The 19,861-nt window shown below is 43.0% G+C and overlaps 2 protein-coding genes across 2 annotated transcripts in view; both read left to right on the top strand.

The window, feature by feature from the left end:
• ACAT1 (acetyl-CoA acetyltransferase 1) overlaps positions 1 to 19,861 on the top strand; it is a 382,585-nt gene that overhangs the window by 9,865 nt on the left and 352,859 nt on the right. The window lies entirely within an intron of this gene.
• LOC135295521 (vitelline membrane outer layer protein 1-like) lies at positions 4,426 to 6,148 on the top strand. Its single transcript, XM_064411319.1, has 3 exons — positions 4,426 to 4,614; positions 5,172 to 5,275; positions 5,805 to 6,148. Exons 1-3 carry the CDS (start codon positions 4,444 to 4,446, stop codon positions 6,097 to 6,099), a joined length of 570 nt encoding a protein of 189 aa, XP_064267389.1. The 5' UTR covers positions 4,426 to 4,443; the 3' UTR covers positions 6,100 to 6,148.

The raw sequence follows: 19,861 nt of genomic DNA, 5'->3' as shown, positions 1-19,861 counted from the left end.
GATAAATCTGTGTGGTTTAGGAAAGAGAAGGGATGAGATAATGTCTGGAAATTGATTAAAGTAGAGAAGTGACTCTGTAAACTGTGAGGAAGAGCATAAATCAGGCAAGAAATGTGTTCAGAATTAACTCAGAGGACAAGTCCAGAGAAGAATTTTGCTGTCACAGTTATGGCAGTAACACTGCCATATATCTAGTTTTACACCAATTTAGTCCCAAACAACATCTCAGCAGACATGGCTTTTTCAAAGAACCTTGAGCCCTGCTCAGAGGAGGGACAACTGAAAAGAAAGATAAAGATTCTGAAGGTCATATCCAGTCAAGATTTGAAGATTATTTTCCCCACCAAAAAAATCTTTTGTCAAATTTGTTTATTTTCAGTCTTCAAAGTGGGCAAGAGCTGGCAGCAGTACATCATGCCAGGAGAGATACAGCTTTGCTTGGAATGAAATACCAACAAAACTTTGCCAGTGATAAAGTTCCCAGGGCTCCACCTGGAAGAAATTTCTTGGCAGATTCCATACACAAAGAGAAGCACTTAATTATCAATTAATTTTAACTCACTTTTGCACACCCCCCTGCATCCTCTCTTCAGATCCTCAGAAAAGCTCTCCTAGTAATCTCTCCAGGCTGGCTGTGGGCACCATCAGAGCTGCAGGATGCCCATCTCTCTCTGTATCTCAGGGCTGAGACAATGCTGTAGGTCTCTGTTTCCAGGTCCTCAGGAGTGCTTGGAGCAGCTCCTGGCTCTCTGTTCCCCTTGCTCACTGAAAAACCACAGATACAGACCCTGCACAGGGTCCTTCTCCATTCTTCCCACCCAAAGGCAGTCTTCAAAGGAAGCCCATGGGTTTGTAGACTGACTGGCAGCAGGAGCAGCCTGAGGGTTGTGGTGCTGGAAGTACAGGACCAGGAAATGCAAGTAATTAACTTTTACTTGGGAAAGGGTAAAAGAAAATTGTCAGTACTATACCATAAGGTAAAGGAGGCTGCAGGAGACAGTGAGTGCTAATATTGCAGCCAATGGAAAAAACAGAAATTACATATCTGGTGGTAGATTGCATGTGAAAACATGGTAGACAAAAAGCACTTTAAGGAACAAATGGCAAAGGGAATAAATGCTATTAATGTTTCTTCACATGAAAGATTCAGGATCTTGTTAGAAAATTTGTATGGCCAGCTGAAATTATAAAAGATGACAGCAGATATGACCATTTTAAAATTATTTATTTCCTCAGTGCTCCTAGGAGAAGAAACTGTGTTCAAATGGCTCCAACCATTCTCAGGTGTTAGGGTTCTTAAGAAAGATTAGGTAGAAATCAAAATTACTTCAGAAAAGAGACTAAAAAAGCCACAGAGTGAATAGCAATGAATGACTAAGACTGATAATAAGTACTCAGGAGATCTGTCTCTAAACTGGAAGAGCTAAGATCATAGCAGTGATGGATGTGTCATTTAAAATTACTGGAAAGTTAAACATGAGGCAAACATGAGGCCAATTTCAAAACTTTGCTCCAAAGGTGATGGGAGTAACTACATATGTCTTATTCCAGCTTAGATACTACAGTGGGATCTGCCAGTGTGTGCTGCATCTCTGTGCTGTGGCAAAGTCCTTGCTGGGAAACCACAGGGGTGGCTTCTGTGAGAAGATGCCAGTGTTGCACCCATGTCAGACAGAGCCAATGCCAGCCTGCCCCAGGACACGTTCACCACAGCTGAGCCCACCAACGATGCTGGTGGCACCTCTATAAAATATATTCAAGGAAGGGTAAAAATCCTGCGCAGCAGCTGGAGAGAGGAGTAAGAATATGTAGAGAAACAGCCCTGCTGAGACGGAGGTCAGCGCAGAGGAGGGGCAGGAGGTGCTCCAGACACTGGAGCTGAGACTCCTCTGCAGGCTGAGGTGCAGCCCATGGGGAAGCAGCTGTGTCCCTGCAACCCATGGAGGGACATGGGGAGCAGAGACCTTTTGAGGCGCTGCATCTGTTTTTAAACTGACATGACAGCAGCAGGAGTACAGTGTCAGTCAGCTTCAAAGGCTGACTGATGCCCTTGGCAGCACTGAAGAATTCTTGATACTAGGTCTTTTATCAAAGAACTATCTTTAGTTTATAGGTGTGGGAAGAGTTTAACTGGTTTTGTCTCCAATGACATTACAAAGGCCATTCCAGGAATGTTTTCAGCCCACGCGCAATGCAAAGTGGCTGTTTCTCACCACCATCTAAGAATGTTTATGTTGCTAGAGAAGGTCAGCTGAGAACACAGCTCCTGGAGAGCCCCATCATCTTATAAATGGGCAGTAAATTACAAGATACCTTCTGCTCTAGGGAAAGGGAGATTCACCTAACCTGCACTTAGCTATCTGCAATGTAAATGTGTACCTGCAATGTCAATAAGTACTGCAAGCACTTCATTCTTTAATCTTGATGTTTTGGCTATGTGACCACCTCTTGCTGTTCTGCTGATTTCTGATTCCTTTGAGTGTTTGTACTGTTTTCAAATATTTTGTCTTCATTGTAACTTTGCTCTTTTTTGTCATAGCATGGAGGGCTTAAGTTGTCAAAAAAAAATATTTCCTTTTGGTTTATATGCTTGCAAAATTACGGACCTGATCTTCACTCTGCACTGGCCAACATGTCTTCAGTTGCTGAGTCTAATGTCATCATGGCCTTCCAATAGCTTGATCAAAAGAAGAAAGGACATGTCACATATGACCCTACCACTAGCTGCCAGAGCTTACCAGCAGAGAAGTTGCCAGACAGAGTTCAAACTTCAGCTTTCCAAAGTTACATAATTAAAAACCCTTCCATCCTAGGCTTGCAAGCTGGTACTTTTCTGCCTGACTAGAAACCTGAAAAAGAAGCAGTGGGTGAAGAGCAAGAGCTTGCCCAGATGATAAAATATTAATTAGCAGGGATGTTAGAGACATCACTGGATGCTCAGGGAAGTTCAGTGTATCAGCAGGTCTACCCAAAAGTACTCATTGGCCCTGCACTCCAGCAGCACAAATTCAGCTGCTGATACTGATCCCATCATTTTTATTTCAGTCCATTCCTTCCTCCTAGAGCTGGGAAAGTTTTCTGTAGGGAAAGAGGTGAGAGAGAAGCAAAGGGAAAGTTCTTTGACCCACAAAGATTTATCACTCTGGAAGAGTTAAAAATTAATGAGAGACAGGAGAGGAAATATAAAGCTGAGATTAGTTCCTTGTTTGTTTTCTTGCTCCCCATTGTGAAGTTATAGAAATGCACCCAGTGTTCACTTTCTCCCACAGGCATTTAATTACTGGTGTGAATAGTTTTCACTGCTTCCTGCCGCAATATCCCAGAACCACTGACCCAGTGTCACTGTCTCTGCCACCTCCTCCCTACACAGCCAAAAGGAACAACAAAAAATCAGCTTAGCAGGCTCTTTTTGCAACCAGGATCTCCCTTCTGTCACCTGCAGTGGCAGGGCTGATGGGGCTGGAGCTCAGACTGTTGGAGAGGAAACAGGAGAGGATGTGTGAAAGCAGAAGACAGAGAAAACAGGCCCTGTCAATAAGTGGGACTCAAACAGAGAAAGATTCAGCTCTGTGAATGTAACTACAAACTGTGAAACATCTCTATTTTTTTGGCATCAGTCATCTTAGAGTTTCCTTCTCCACCTTGTTGCTCTTCAGTGCTTACTTTAAGATTCCTGTACAGTTGTAGGTATCTCTGGCACTGCCCATCCCTAGCTTTCCACACATCCCGAAAGCCTGACCATGCAGCCAATGTGGTTCATGGAGGGGGCTGATAATATCACTTATTCACAGATCTTCACTGGACACAGACCCCTGGCAACAGCCCATTTCTCTTGCTTGTGCTTCCAGCCACTCTTATGAAGAAATCCAGTCAACACCCCAAGCTTAGAAAATTCTATGCCACCAGGAGTGGCAAAATATCCATGAGCTACCCATTCTCCTGAGCAGGACCCTGCTCACACAGCCCTTCCTTTGTGTTTCTTTTCTTTCAGACATGTTCCTGCTGCCTGTGAGATGCAGTACACAGTAAGACATCTCTGTCTTCACTGGCTCCTCTTGGGTGCTGTCAGTACCTGAGGACCTTTGCCATTCTACCAAGGGGTAACATCAGAGGGTTTCAGCTGAAAACAACATTTCCCCTTTCACCTGCACTACGTGGCTCTTGCAGAAGCTGGCCATTCCATCCTTTGGTAATTGAAGCCTGGAATAACTTTCCTTCCTTTGCATCCTCAAGTTTTCAGAGCCCTGCGAGTCCCCAGCCGGGGCACCCCAGGAGGCCTCCCGAGAGGGCAGGCAGGCAGCAGGAGCAGTACATAGCAACAAGAAGCGCTGCCCGGGAGCTTTGTTGACACTTCCCAGGACTCCCACCCACTCTCCTGGCCAATAAATTCCCCTGTGCCAACCCCTCCATGCAGAGAGGGCTGAGCTGAGCCGGTTCCCTGCCATGCAGCTGCTCATCCCAGGCATCCTCTGCCTGCTGGGCTCCTGCTGCCTCCGGGGCACGGAGGCACGGCAGTATGAGTCTGTCCTCAGGGTGCCAAATGGAGGTCCCTGGGGCTCATGGGGACACAAGCAATTCTGCCCCAGAGGCTACGCAAAGGGATTTGAATTGAAGGTAAGCTTTGACTCCTTCTTCAGCATGGGGAACAAACCCTGCTGTGAGACAATGTTATTTTGTTGTGATCTTAGCAGGGCTGGCCACAGCACTTTGCCCCATCACAGCAGTTTGTGTAGCATCTGCAGCATGCAGGCTTCTCAGCAAGAAATCTCTAGTGCAGAGTATCTCTCCAGGCTCCTGCCAGTAGGTGATTTCTGAGCAGAGGGGTCTCTTCGGTAACGAAATTCCTGGGGTTGGTACAGCAGAGCCTGTTCCCAGGGGCAAGTCCCACCTGCCAGCACCCCAGCTCTGGGTATCACAGCACATGGTGAGAGGGTGGGCATGGCCTGGGACAGCCCACCAGGCAATCCTGATTCCAGAGCGCCCACTCCACAGCTTGGAGAAAAGCAGAGGTGGGCAACAGCAAAATGGGTTTCCTGAGAAATGTCATGGAGCTGCCTCCCAGCCCTGCTCGGCTGCACTGATATTCTTGCTCTGTCCCCAAAGCCTCCTGCCATCCCTCATCACCCTCATCACCTCTTTAGAAAGGGTGACCTCTCCCTTTTTCTTCCAAGGTCCAGCCCTTCCAGGGATTTTGGCTGTTTGGTGATGACACGGCTCTGAATGGTGTCCGCCTGCACTGCACGGACGGCACAGTCATCGAGTCCTCCGTGGGGTGGTGAGCAGCCTTCCTTCTCATCCTCCTCCAGGGCAGCAGCTTCTGGGGAGCTTGAAGGGAAACCAGTGCTATAGTTTCTCTGTAGGCAACCACACCCCCTGTGAAGGTGGCTCAACATCCCTCTTGAGGAGGTGGGTGAGTTCCCCCTGGCCACAAAGTGTGAAGGTTTCTGGGTAAAGGTCTGGTCCCAGGGAAGTGCTTTGGAAAATGAAGGAAAGATCAGAAATTACAGATCTTAAAGGTGTACTTTCTCCTTTTCCTCAAATGCTTACTTTGGAAAGCACATTGAGTAACAGGGACATAGCAAGTGCCTGAAATTGCCAAGGGGGTCTGCAGGAGCAGGGCAGACCAGAGCTGGTGGTGGCTGGGCATCCAGGGGATGATGGGGAAGGAGAGTGAAACAGTGCTCCTACAAACCTGCCACCCCACGTACGTCCCTTGTCCCAGGACTGCCAGGGCAGCTCACGGTGTTGGTTGCAGCACTGCAGAGGCTGAACAAGCCTTGATAAGTTGTTTTTTCCTCTGGCAGGTGGGGTAACTGGACCACGGCCCAGTTCTGCCCCAGCAACAAGCTGGTGTCGTTCTCGCTGCGCGTGGAAAGGTGGCGGTACCTGGGTGACAACACGGCCGTCAACAACGTGAGGTTCGCCTGCTCCAACGGGACCAGCCTGGAGGGCTGGGGACTTTCGTGGGGTCACTTCGGCCCATGGAGCAGCAACTGCACCTCTGGGGCCATCTGTGGGCTCCAAACAAAGGTGGAGGAACCCCAGGGAAAGTGGGATGACACAGCTCTCAATGACATGAGATTGTTCTGCTGTGAGTAAGCCTGACTCCACACCCTAAGCCAGCATCTACAAAGCATTAAACCTTGAATCTGTCCATGCACCAAGAGAAGTGTACTTTTTTTTTTGTCTTATTATGTCAAGGGTACCCAGTCCCATGGCTACAGCACTTCACAGAAGAAGGGTCTTTGTAATTATTTTGATCAAGCTTTGTAACAAATTTATAACCTACAAAATTCCTGTGAGGGAGCAGGGGGGATTCCCACACCTGTTGGTAAGGCTGAACATTGAAGTAGAAGAGGGATCGTCTGCCCTCACAGAAAATGTAGTTTCAAAGGAGAGGAAGGGGAACTCTTCATCCTATTTCCATTATAATGCTTAGGATGTCCAGGGATCACTATCAGACATCCAGCCATCCATCCATCCACAAATAAGTTGAAATATACCATGCAGCTTGTGGTCCCAGCTCCATGCCTCTCCTTCCAGCCTTCTCAGCATGTCTCCAGGTGTCCCGTGCAGAAGAGGCACTCCAAGGATTTTTGTTTCAAAGGCTGCAGTACTTCTCATGCATTACAATGTAGTACCATTGCACAGATATTTTTCCTGAACCCACCAGCATTTCCTTCAGCATCCAAACCCCCTGCCCAGCTCTTCTCTGGAGTTTGTATTTTGTGCTGCTTCCTGGGGCTGTAGGCAATACCTGGAGGGTGAGGACATAACAAGTATGGGGCAGGGATTAGCCACAAATCTGGGTCTCACAGGGCATTATGCAGGAACTGGTTGGTTGGAGAGCATTATGGTGCCCATGTGCAGGAAGGACTCAAGGAGGAAAGAAACAAACAGGGAGAACTAGGAGAGTTCCAGAGAGAATTGCAAAGATTTCAACAAACACTTTCTCAGTCCCAGGAGTGCAAAAAGGATGCAGAAATCTGAGAAAGACATAGGAGGAGGGACGGGGAATATCCTCAACTCTGTAAAGTTCATAGACTTTGCCCACAATCATGTATTTGAAATTTGTTTGCTGCAGTATTCTCTCTGATAAGTAAGACTGCTTGCTTAGGAAGCCTGTGAATGGTCCTCAGTACCACCTGTGAGCCAAGGCTTAATCCCTGCTGGGATCCCAGGTGTTCCAGAGGTTTCTGAAGCATTAATTGTACGATCGTGTGCCCTTATGCATCCAAAGGAACTGCTTGCCACTTGGCATGCAGCCAGGAAAAGCCTCACAATAGGTACATTTGCAAGCATATTTAACCCTTTCTGCCAAGTTTTTGAAAACAGAGGTTTGAAAGTCCAAGCAGTTATAATTTTATTGCCAGCTTGGTCAGTTTCCATATGTTTTTCTTATTCCACACCTAACTGGTAACCGCCACAGAGCCACCTATTATATTAGGAGAGTACCAGATTTAAAATCAAAAGAGAAACACTGAATATGTGATCTGGCAACAAGGTCACACATCCTCATGGATGATTTCCAATTTTAAGAGATAAAAGCACTCTGGAGACAGCTTAATTTTTGTTACAGGCAACTCTCTCTACAATTGGATATTGCCGGAAAATGCATAACTCAGCTTTTCTTCTGGAAAAAAGGTTCCCCTAGGGCACTCTGAAATACACTGAGACAAAAAGGTGAAATTCTTGTCATGATTGTCTCAAGGGTTTTTATGTTATCTTTGCACTATTATATCACTTTCATATTACTCATTATTCATTCACTTAAGCAAGTTGCTGTACACAGCACTTTACATGGCATTAAACATGAAAGAGTTTCTGTCAACAGGGAGGCTCCTGCAAGAAAACTACTCTTCAAAGTCGTTTCATGACCTTCCCACTCAGGTCTTAGTCCTCCCCATCATAAAAAAAAATTGGACTGGGTTGAATCTAAATGCCCTGGCAGATCCTCTTGAACAACAACTATCCCATTTTCCAGGCAGAGGATATCTAACAGTGAAATGCTGGAAGAGATATCCCTGTCCATGACTCCTTCAAATTCATTATTTGACTAATATCAGATTTTCTACTGTGTGTGTCACTAGTCTGCAGCAGTGAACCTCAGGGTTTGTCACAGCCCACCACAAAGTGGCAAGGCTCATGTCAAGCACTCACTTCCTGTGCACTCACACCAGCATGTGACCACTCTTCTCTCAGGAAAACCTGAATGGAACAGATGGAAAGCCAAGGCTCTTCCATAATCATCTTGCTTCTTGTGCAATTACTCACCCTGATGCACCAGCAAGAGCTGGTTGAGATGTTTAATCTTACATCCCTCACTACATACATGTTTTGCCTTTAGGCATCTGTGGTGGAAAATAGCCAGCAGCACCCACCTTTCCCCATGCACTGGGCAGAACAAGCACAGTGCTCAAAACTGCATGTAAAGATATTCCCAGCCACACTTCCCCAAAAGACACAGGTGATGTGCAGCAACAGCTGTTAATGAAGTAACACCAGTTGTGCACATATGGATGGTTTTGAGCATCTGGGGGGTGAGGACTAGCAATAAAATAACTCCCAGGGCTAACCCTGTACATGTTTTGTTGGATAAGGGGAGGGATGGTGGTCTTGTTCTACCCAAAAAAAACAGCTTTCCTCCTCAGAAAGCCCTAGTTACTCATCCAATATGGAGTTTCACTACAGTAAAGAAGTGCATCAGGGGATATCCTCAAGCTAAAATCTTTGGTAAGGGAGCAGGTAGTAAGGGCAATTCAGTGATTTACTCAGTAATTTACACTTCAGTGAGTGAAATACAAACCATGAGGGTCTCTCCACAGCTCAGACATGCACCGATGCATGCACAACAGGAGCATTCCTGTGATGATACTGGCATGTTGGTTTTAAGCAGACAGCTGGTAGCCCCTGTTCTATCACAGGGGCTCTGTCTCACTTTTCCTGTCTGTTCTGGTGACAGACTTCATACATAAAAACCACAGTTATGGACCAGGGCTCCTGTGGCAGTTGGCACTTGTGCGAGCAGGGAGCAGAAGGAAGGTCCAAGCTCTAATCTTTGCTGCAACTCGAGCACACACATTAGCAGCATCCTCTTCACGTGCTAAGTGAGGTGACAGTGCACTTCTTAGAGGTCAGACTCCTGTCCCCCAGCTGTCACAACACCTGCAACACCCTTCCTGGAGTGAGAGAATAAATGTGAGTAATGAAATAGAGCAGGATGAAAAACACCTTGGACATCTTCCTGTTTTTTCTCCCAATAGCACTGAAAGAAGACACAGAATATTTGGATCGTGCCATTCTCATTCCAAGGTTTGCCCTGGTGCATTAGAAGTCTTTGGACATTGCTGTCACACCTGGGAAAATGCAGTATTCAAAGTTTTGAAAAATGTTCATGTCAGACATCAGGAACCCACCTCTAGGCACTGAGCATTTCAAACAAACTACCTCTGTTACAGAGGTCAGCCCCAAAATCTCCTGGGAAGTTTGTTTCTTCCCTAAAAGCAGCAAGGGTTGGACTCCACTCTAAACTGCATCATGAGATGCTGCAGCCTAGGAGATCTCTGGTGCTTATCAGCATTCTCATCCTCTGAGACCACCACATTCCCTTCAGAAAAACTGAAAAGTTTGAACTTGGCTCCGCATTGAGCAAATGTCCCCAAAGTTCAGAACTCTTCCAAGCCAGCTTATTTCCTCTAGAACATCTTTAATGAAGTACTTATTTATATTTTCCTTGAAGTAGAAATACTGTATCTGATTTTATCTCTTATTTTTTATTTTAGTAGGAGATTTGGTTTTGCTTCCACAAGTGTGTCTTTGACCTGTAATAAAATCTGTACTGAAGTAATGGCTAATTCTGAGCAAGTAACAATTCCAGTAAATCCAAGGAAGGGTACATCCTTCTGACCTTTCTGTGCCCCTTTTCAGTAACAAACATGTACTTTGAGCAAAAGAACAAAATTTCTTGTGCCGTGGTTCTGCAGGGCCATAGCAGAGTGCTGCCTGTATCCAGATAATTAGAAGGAAGTTTAATGAATTGCTAAAGCACATATTTCCAGTGGATAATTCAGATAGAAAGCATATTTAGGTGGCCTAGCAGTTTATTAAATGAGATTATAATGGACACTTTGCTCTTTGGCAAGTGTCATTTCAAGATAAATTGATGTAACTCTTTACCTCTGGAAAGTCCATTAGTAAAAGAAGGGCTGTAATCTCTACTGATGCAAACCAGTGTCAGCTGTCATTTCTTTGGTATTAATATTTCTCCCTGTTTTCTTTTCTATCCCTTCATATTTTATATTTTCTTGTTTGATTTTCTAGCAAAAATAGCATTCATCCCCAGCCATGAATTCGGATACACAATTTCTAACACTTACTCCTGTACTGGAGACTTCCTTCTGCTCAGCTTCACTGCAGTGCTTGCAGGGACATTTCCGTGGAGAGCAGCCCTCTTCCTTCTGTGGGATTCTGCAGCTGACGTAGGAATAGTCTGTCTGCTGACAGGAAAGAGGAGTGGGGACACCACACCATCCATGCCACTTTGCCCATACTCACAGCAGGTCCCCTTGGGTGTCCATGAAGGACCCCATCCCCTGCCAAGGTGTGAAGGTGGCCTCGCTGAAGAAGAGGAAATCCACCTGTCCAGGGAGGTTTACAACCATTTCACTGGACCTTTCACAACCATTCCAGTAGTGCACTCTACCCAGAACATTTGAGCAAAGGAAGTGAGAGATTTTCTGCCTAAACTATGTTATCTATGCAGCTGATTTTTCAGGTGAGGTTTCTCCTTAGTGTTTGAAGGGGTAAGGACATCTTTTGAAAGCTTCCCAGGACCAGCCTGCAACGGTGATACTGTTAGGGGAGTATCTTAACAGTAGGGAAAAAAATCACCTCTCATTCTTCTCTCTGGAATTATTTTCAACTATAGTTTAAAAAAAAAAATAGAAAATTGATTATATGAACAGCACCATTTGCTGTTCTCATGGTGCTTTCAGGTCTCACATCTGGTTTTACAAGAACAAGACACCAAGGAGGAGCAATAATTTCATCATCTTGCTAGTATCTGTGTCTTGTATTTGTACACTTGTACTACATCTACCAGAGTCGCATTATGCAGATATTTTTGCCATTTCATCACAATGGCCTGACAAAAAACAACTACTGCCTAAGCACCCAACTGCCCTTCTTCTGTAAATATTGCTTGTCTGCTTATACAGCTTTATCTAAATGCACCTCTGTTATCTGTAATAAGGTAATAGGTCTAAAAAGTACTTAGCATCATCTTGTGTCTTCCACTTCGGTACAGAACCTGTTTTAAACCTAAGCTGATGCCTTTATTATGGATCTTCCTTTCTGCTCCTTGTAGCAGTTCCAGATGCCATGTCCCAGTAACTGCAATGGGGAGAAAGAACATAAAACCATTCCAGTGTCAGTGTAATTTCCTAGGGCTGAAAAGTCATAAAAATCAAAGAATACCAGGTTGGGAAAGGACCTTGAGGATCACCTGGTTCAACCTTTCTTAGCAAAATCAAGGTGTGGACAAGATGGCCCAGCACCCTATCCAACTTAAGATCTACACCTGGGCAGGAAGCATTTGTCCTGTTATCCATAAATGTCAGTTTCCCCCAACTTATTTCATCAGTTTGGGCCTCATTTTCTTTGGGCTTTAAGCTGTTTAGGCTGAGCATAATCTTATTTTGTACATAGGGTGTCTCTGTAAGAGGACATCTAGACTGCAACAAAGGGTTTCCCTCCTTCCCCAAGGCTTTTCATGCAAACTCACATAATGCCAAGAGGAAGAAATGTTGTGTCTCAGGAGAACCTGCTTTTGACTAAGGAATCTGCATCTTTTTATACTCCTGGATAATTCTTCTAAGAAAATTAGGCAACATCTTGAAGGTTGAACATTAAGTTAATGTAAATTTCAATAAGTGAGTTGGAAATCCCTCAAAAAATACAAGATTAATAATGGTAGAGAGAGAGACAAAGACCACAAAATTGGCTGCAGAAAATGGCAGAGCAGCCATTACAGAGTCATATGTCTCCAGCATTAATTTTCATACAAAGTGAGTAATATACTTTTAGTCAGGCCCAACAGCTACAAAAACCTGAGTCACTCCTTTGCACAGGAGGAATACATTTCCTTAGGGGTCAAATTGTGCTGAGGTTCCTCAATAGAAAAACGTAATTAATCAATAAGCACAAGTCCTTGCTGGGTGATGTTGTCCTGACAGCAGAGAAAAAGCCAAGTCAAGAGCCAGTATAGTCCTTGGACTTGTCAGGAAATCTTTATGGCTGAGCTGCTGCCCATGTGTTGGGTAAGCCACACCAGCTTGGTTAAAAGGCTGGTGAAAAAGTCATCTCCAGCTCCTCGGGTTGAATGTGTTTGAGTTATTGCTTTTTGTATCCTCAATTTAATCATCCAAAGAAACGTCTTTTAGTACAGTTTCACAAAGAATGATTGGCCAAATTAAGATTTTTTTTTAAAAGAAAATCAAATTTGATTTTCTTTCAGAAAAGCACATTAAAGGAAGTTAGAGCAAATCCCCTGCCAGGGAAATGCAGACTTTTCGTACCTAACCACGCTGTTAAAATCACTAATTAATGGAGAAAATGTATTTCAGAGACACTATGATCTGTAGGTCTAGATTAATTAGGATAAACTTTAATTATTCAGTGGTAATACATGCCACCTTTGAAACCAAAATCATCAGAAGTGGGTGCTTGCAAGCTCTGCAACTACCCCCAGCACATTTTTTTTCTGCTTGTACTAAGGCAGCAAGTAGATGTAATGCAATTCCAATTTTCTCTGCAAGGCCTAAAGCACCTCAGTAAGACAGACTGATTCCCAGCAGCACACCCTGAAGAGGAGAGAGGACTCTGCAGAATATTTTTCCCCCACATTAGAAGGGATGACTCAGACCTCTTGAAAACTCTTTTGTCTCTCCTAATCTTCAAATTGATTGGGGTGAAAATAAGAGGGAAAATATTTGCTCCCAGCTTCTTCTCTCAATTGCTCTTCCAATGTTTTGTTTTCCTTATTTCCTTTTTTCCAAAAACCATTTTTGTGCTTTCTCCAAGCACCCTCAGCAACCTCACCCAGCATATTTCCAGGGCCAGCAGAGCTCCTCCTTTGTCCCCTCTGATCAATTTTGCCAGCATGCCTGGAGCAGCTTCCTCTTTTGTGCCTTGTGTCTCTTTCAGGATTAGCTTCTCTTCATGTTGGCAGGACTTCCTTGCACAGAAGCATTATCAGCACCAGTGCCATTAATCAAGGCTCTGCCACAGGTAGGAGCAAGCATTAGCAGACTACAGGCAGTCAGGAAAACAAGGGTGTTTTATTAGCAAATTTCAGATAAAAGCTAGACATCAGTCAACTGGATAACTACAGTTCCTTCTGGCTTCCAAATTACAGAGTAAAACAGCGTCATTTTCAAGCCTGTGTCCAGCAGCACTGTGGGAAGTGCTTAATGATGGAAAATGAACCTGGAAGTGGTCATTTTCTTTAGGTGGCTCATCCTGTACCACCACATAAATGACCGATTTCTCCCTTAAATCTTACAGTTTTCTTGCTTCACTTTCTTGGCAGGCATGACAGCTCCCTCTGAATTTTCTAGTAATTTTATCTTCAGGTCCGAGTCAGTAGATGCTGGATCTGGGGATGGCAGAGGCATCCATCACTGGAAGCCCCACTGGAAACATTTTTCCCTCAGCCTAATTCCATGCTTGAGCTCAAACATGCCATGGAGCAGAGTCATTATGAAAGCCATGCCAGTGAGACGCGTTGTCGTAAAATTGAGACCCCCACATAGGAACTTTGTAATTAAGGAATAAACAGAGGCAATGAGTCATTACATTTGGTGCTGTGGGAGTTTTAGGAAAGCATGTTTTCGGTAACTCACGGAAATAAGACGCGACCTTTACACAACTTTTTTTCTTTTATTGTTAGCAGTCGTAGGAAGCAGGACACAGATTTTTCCAGTTACTGGCATTTAGGTATCTCATACACAGATGCTGACAACTGGACCTCCTCAGTCCTTCTCCAGATGCTGACACTTGGACCTCACAGCTCTCACAAACAGCCCAGGAAGATTACAAAGAAAGAATGGTTTGGGGAAAGGATTTAATACAAAGATAGGACAGGAATGCTGGGCAGGCACAGGGCTCAGTATGTTGAGCCATTTCTATCCCTCTTTCTCATTGCCACATGCTTCTCACCCATTTACCCTGATCCCTTCCCTTCCCCTAAACTTCCTGTAATAAATTCTACATAATCCCACAAACCTCTTCTGAAATCCCATAATAAGCTTCACATACACCCAAAATCCCCCTCAAATTCTGAACACACTTGCAATAATCATGTTTCCTCTCTCTATCAGTGACAAAGCTGAGGCTGATGCCTTCAAGGCTGTGCCTGAGTAGGTTTGTAGGTTTTTGACAAGTCCATTTATCAGCAACTAAAGTTTTTTTATTAACTGGATTGTGTTGGCTTGAGTTCAAATTGTCTCTCTCTCACCAAAGGAGGAAATATAATTTCTAGGTATAAAGCTTTTGATACAGGTAGTTAAAAGTTATGTACACATCAGATCAAATCTGAAAGACTTGAAAACACACAACAAACATCTTGAATACAAGTATCACAGCTGTAGCATAACAGGAAAAGATATCTTTTTGCACCTCAGTTTCCCATCTCTCAATAACAGGCTGAGAGTCTTTTCCATAGATTATGGTGTATTTGGGACAGAAACTGCTCTTGCTCTGTGTAATCACAGCATTTCTCATCTCATCCCATTGGAGACCCAAGTAGTAATAAAATAGTGTATTATTTTCTCTGTTCTGCCAATAACTTTTTTTTTTTCCAGCAAAGAAATAGCTATTAGACAATAAACTCATCATGCCAACAGAAAACTGAGTTAGAGGTCTGAAATTGATATTACCAGGAATGAACAAAGTCAGAAGTCCCACTGCTTATCATTCCTAAAGTCTTGAGCCATTCCATCAGAATGAAGTTATTAAAAAAAAGAACCAAAAAGAAAAAAAAGAAAAACAAACAAACAAACAAAACAAAACAAAACAGAAGGATAGAGGAAACTTCTTCTGCTGCAATTGCAATCACAGTGGCAGTCAAGATCTGCAAAACAATCATATAATCTTCTGAAGCTTAGGGAAATATCTGTGCTACTCTTTGCTTGGGGAACTTTGGAGGACAGATGCCACTTTGTGGGCTGTTTAGTCTGGAGACAGGGACTCTTCTCAGCCCCTCAAGCAATAATTTTTTAAAAATAGAGCCCTTTTTGCAAATGTAAGCTGTCAAGGATCTGTAATCAAACTCTTGACCTTTACAGCTGTATGTTACTTTTACTAAATTTTCCATTTCCTGATGCTCCTGCAGTGCATCCAGAAACATGAGCCACAAGGAACAGCAGATCCTCCAAAGATACATGTCCTGTCTGAAATAACAGGTTCACTGTCAGCATAAGAGCTCAGAGCTCCACACCAGCAGCTCCTCTTTGCTGCACTCAGCATGAGTATAGAGACCAGAGCTATTATCCCCTGGGATTTCTGATGATTTGAAAGTGCCATATTACCCACAATGGTGTGAAGCAAGAGATCTCACCTGTTCAAGGGCCTGTCCCAGGGAAAGAAAAAAAACAAACAAAACAAACAAACCTTAACAATTGAAATCATTAAATAAAATGGTTCATAAAAGTCTGCAAAAAATTAAATACAGGGGCTTATCCAGTCAGAGGGAGAGGCAACTGATGTGACCTAGGGGAATACGTACCACCATTTGTGCAAGAAGAACTTGAGAACTGGAACCAGCAGAACGCAACTGGCATGTTTAAATTTGACCTAATTGGGGAAAGGAAAAAAAAAAATCATGTTCTTTTCATTAAGGACAGGGAGAGAATGAGAAGAGGCATCTGACTGCTTCTGTCCAAACTACATCCTTCATTATTTTCTATCACCTCTTCTATTTTACCATCTTGTTTTTATGTGAAAGGCAGCAAAATTACACTTCAGAAGCATCACGTGTTGCTACAATGCTTCATTTCACCTTGAGCAAAATGTTTTTAAGAGGTCCTTCATCTTGATTGTGGATTTAAGTACAAACTCAAAGTAATTCCCATTCTGCCAAAATAACCTCCTTGCTGTTCTTCACATTTTCAGGATTGTGCTAAAGCTATAAAAACCAAATTTCCTAAACCTAACAACCACATGACATTTAACAGCATCACACTGATCATCTGGATTGCAGTGCTATACCAAAGATGTGAATTGAATAGTGGAATGTACCAACATTTCCAGGGTTTCATTATCCTCCAAGGTTGATTATGGAAGTATCATACATGAGTTACAGAATCATAAAAATTCCAAATATATCTACTGCTTTCTCTGTAGGCCATTCAAACAAAAAAACGGTCATGAGGAATTTTCAAAATCCTTTTTGTTTGGTTTTTTCCTTACCTGTATACATCAACCATTAGTGGTTTACTTGTTTTTTTCCCAGTTCCAAGGTATGGGTTAAAAGAGTGCAGGTCTCTAGGTTTTCTTTAGTTTGTTTTTAGAAAAACATTTTTCTTCTGCAAGTCCTTTGAGACCTTATCAAATTCCTTTGACTTCTGAAATACAACTACTGGTCTATATGAAAACTTACCCTCATTTTTTGGGAACTGACCTCAGTTAAGATCCTGTGGCTCTAGACAGAGGAGAGCTGAGTCCTCCCTGCATACCCTATCCCTCATTAGGACATTAAAATATATTACCAAACATCTAACATGCAATTTGTGAAACATATTAAACATTCCCACCTTTAATAAGACACAATTTGCCTAATATCTCAGCACAAGAAAATTCAATAGTGTTTGGATGCACTGCAAGACTCCCAGGAGAGGTTACATTCCAAAGGATATAACTCCTATATAGGAGTAAAAAAATAATGACAGCCATTTTCTACATAAACGTACAGGCTACAATCCACCTTTCTTGGATTTGGGTTTCTACAACGCAGGATGTCTGTGTGAGGCAGTGTCCAACTCCCATCACAGCCCATGGAGAGCCAGGCAGGATAGGACAGACCAGGCCTGGAGTCCACTGACTCATCCCAAGAACACCACCCACTCTGAGGAGCTGAATCACTCTCAGCTCTGCTCACTCTGCTGACTGTAACAGGAGTTTAGACATCTTCCCCATACTGGTGGCAAATCACCCCCCCAAACTTAAGCTGAGATGTATTCTACTCTTTGCATCTCACCCTACACTTTTTAAAATATTTCTTACTGAAATTGGAGAAGTAAATTCCAAGCAAATTCTGACTCATTACAGATGAATTGAAGGCTGAGGATTACCTACCAGCATGGGTAGCACTGCCTTTGGTTGCTTCTCAGAAGGTAAAAGGTAAATTGTTCAATGTAAAAACTGAATTCAAGAGAGATAAGGGGTCTTGCTCGAAATACATCTACAGTTCCAGAGTCACATATCAGGGTCTCCTCCAGGGGATACTGATGGTCATTTGAAAGACATTTCTTTCCACATATGGACAAAGTATCAAGCAGGCCTGTGATTTAGCTGGGAACAAACCCAGGCAACCACTGAGGTACTCAGAATTTCGCTACCTCTTGCTGATGTAAGATTACACAAACAGTGTCAGCACTTTCTCCTCTCAGGAAGGCTTGTCCCAACAGAAGGAAGAGATGCAGACATGGAATCACAGCTCATTATTTTTAATTCCCAAGGGCCATTTTTCTGTGATACTACAAAACTTGCCAAAGGTGACAAGAAAATGCTGCAGGACTCTGGCCTGCCTATGGCAGTTAGTAAACATAAACAGAATGTCACATGTGAGATTTTCTTTTTTTCCCTCAGCAGTGGTAGAGTACAGTGGAAAGAAGAAGAAAATGTTCATAAAAGCGCAGAGTTAATGGAATATATCCTTTTGGAAACAGCTGTGGATTATTTGATTATAGGAAAAAAGCACACAGATGGCTTTCAGAATCTGAACATTTTACTTCCTGCAGCAATGTGTTCTGTCTACTTCAGGGAATTTGGGACTAAAAAAGAAGCTTCATGGCCACTGGAGGGTGCAAAATTACCCAGCACAAAGAGCAGGTTTCGTGCACTTCAAAACAACCTTTCTGCTGCACAAACCCCCAAGAGAAAAGTGCAAATTATAGTCTCTTTCTTGGCAGTAAAGCTCTATCTGAAAGAAATTTTTCAAAGATGAATTTTATTTAGACTGCATAATGACAGAAAACTCAAAGTAGAAATACTGAAAATTTGCTGAGATGGAAAGGTAACTTTCAAAGGAATTGTGAAGATTCTCATGAGGAGAACATAAAAAAAATGTATTCTCTTTGAAAGCTTGCTTGCTTCTTCCCCCAACCCCCCCAAAAGTCCTTGAGAACAGGAACAAAGCTATGGAATATAGGTCTAGGCAGCTTTACACATGCCATATTTGAATGTACCTGTAAATATTTATTAATGGCATTTTCACATCTCCCACAAATATTCTACAGCATCCAGATAGTTTCTTGCTGATTTTTTAGACACTGACACACATGTAAGTTACTGATTATTTTGTTCTACCTCTTCTTTCTTTACTACTGACAACTATTCTCCCCTTTGAAAACTTAGTTGTGTTTAGAGTCTGGTCAAAATTATTATTTTTATAAAGTTCATATCTCTTTTGCATCATCAGTTATTTGAGAGTCTTCCTAACTCAGGAATGACGCCATGGTATCATTGCCTTCCTCTTAGTGCAGGTGTTAAACTTCTCTCCTTTTCTTTCATGAGCCTAGAAGTCACTGGATCCACTTCACATTTTAGTTCTTTTGATTGTAACCCACTACATTCCTGTATTGCCCTCACATAGCTCTCTAATAACTTCCCTTTCCCTAATTTTGAGTGCATTATCATCCCTCCCATCAAACACATGTGCTGCCCACACCTGCCCAGTGGGGATTGCACACTGTGAAGTGGAACCCTGCCCCAGCTCTAACCTTCCTGTATGTAATTCCTTTTCAGCAGCACAGGAATGAAAATTATGAACTTTCCTCTGCTGTGGGTGGGGTTTTGTTAACTCTGTGTGAGATGCATGCCCTAATGATGTGACTGGGCAACCGCTGATTTGGTCTGCAGCATGTAGATAGCAGTGCAATATTTGTAAATATCATAATGTGTTTGTGGTATTGAGAAATGGTTTCAAAATGCCAAAACTAATACTATTCCCTTCCCATTATGAGTAGAAAGATCTACCAAACAGAGAACTATGATAGTATGATTTTGTTAACAGGTCACTGTCTTCACTGCAGGCTGCAGATACCCAACTTTTCTAAACCAACCAAATATTCAGAAGATCAAACACTATGAATATTTGCTAACTTCCAACTTGAACCTGCTTTTTCAAAAGGATTCTTTCCCTGCTCCAAACTCTCTCTACACATCTTTATATTCTTTGTATATTTGTTTTAAATGATAATACATCAGGAAGACATCCTTTGTATGGATCCACTCCCTCTTCATGACTACCTGTCTCATCGGCCATTCATGTCTGCTAGAGTGAAATACAGTCAACCTCTGGTCAATACAAGCAAAAAATCAGGGAGTAGGCCTTCAAATACAGGGATCTGCACCACAGCATGGAAAAAACAAAGATTTTTGCCCAGAATTGTGACTACTCTCTACATTTACCACAAAAGAGAACTCTCCAGCTTCAAATGGTGACTATGAATCAGTGGGAGAGTCAGACTTCCATATCTCCAAACAAAATAAAACTCTGAATTAATTCATTTCTTTAATCAAAGAATTGAAAGGATTCGAAATTTTCTGCCAGGCATGCTGTCAAACTGACAAAGTGACTCAG

Source organism: Passer domesticus, chromosome 2 (genome assembly GCF_036417665.1).
Source record: "Passer domesticus isolate bPasDom1 chromosome 2, bPasDom1.hap1, whole genome shotgun sequence".
Taxonomy (NCBI): domain Eukaryota; kingdom Metazoa; phylum Chordata; class Aves; order Passeriformes; family Passeridae; genus Passer; species Passer domesticus.
The sequence above is the reverse complement of the archived record's forward strand: the minus strand, read 5'-3'. Positions and strand labels throughout refer to the sequence as shown.

Excerpts from the sequence above, each read along its gene's own strand:
- LOC135295521 (XM_064411319.1), top strand. The coding sequence starts at position 4,444 with ATGCAGCTGCTCATCCCAGGCATCCTCTGCCTGCTGGGCTCCTGCTGC. Across the intron at positions 4,615-5,171 it reads CAAAGGGATTTGAATTGAAG|GTCCAGCCCTTCCAGGGATT; the intron begins GTAAGCTTTGAC and ends TTTTCTTCCAAG. Across the intron at positions 5,276-5,804 it reads ATCGAGTCCTCCGTGGGGTG|GTGGGGTAACTGGACCACGG; the intron begins GTGAGCAGCCTT and ends TTCCTCTGGCAG.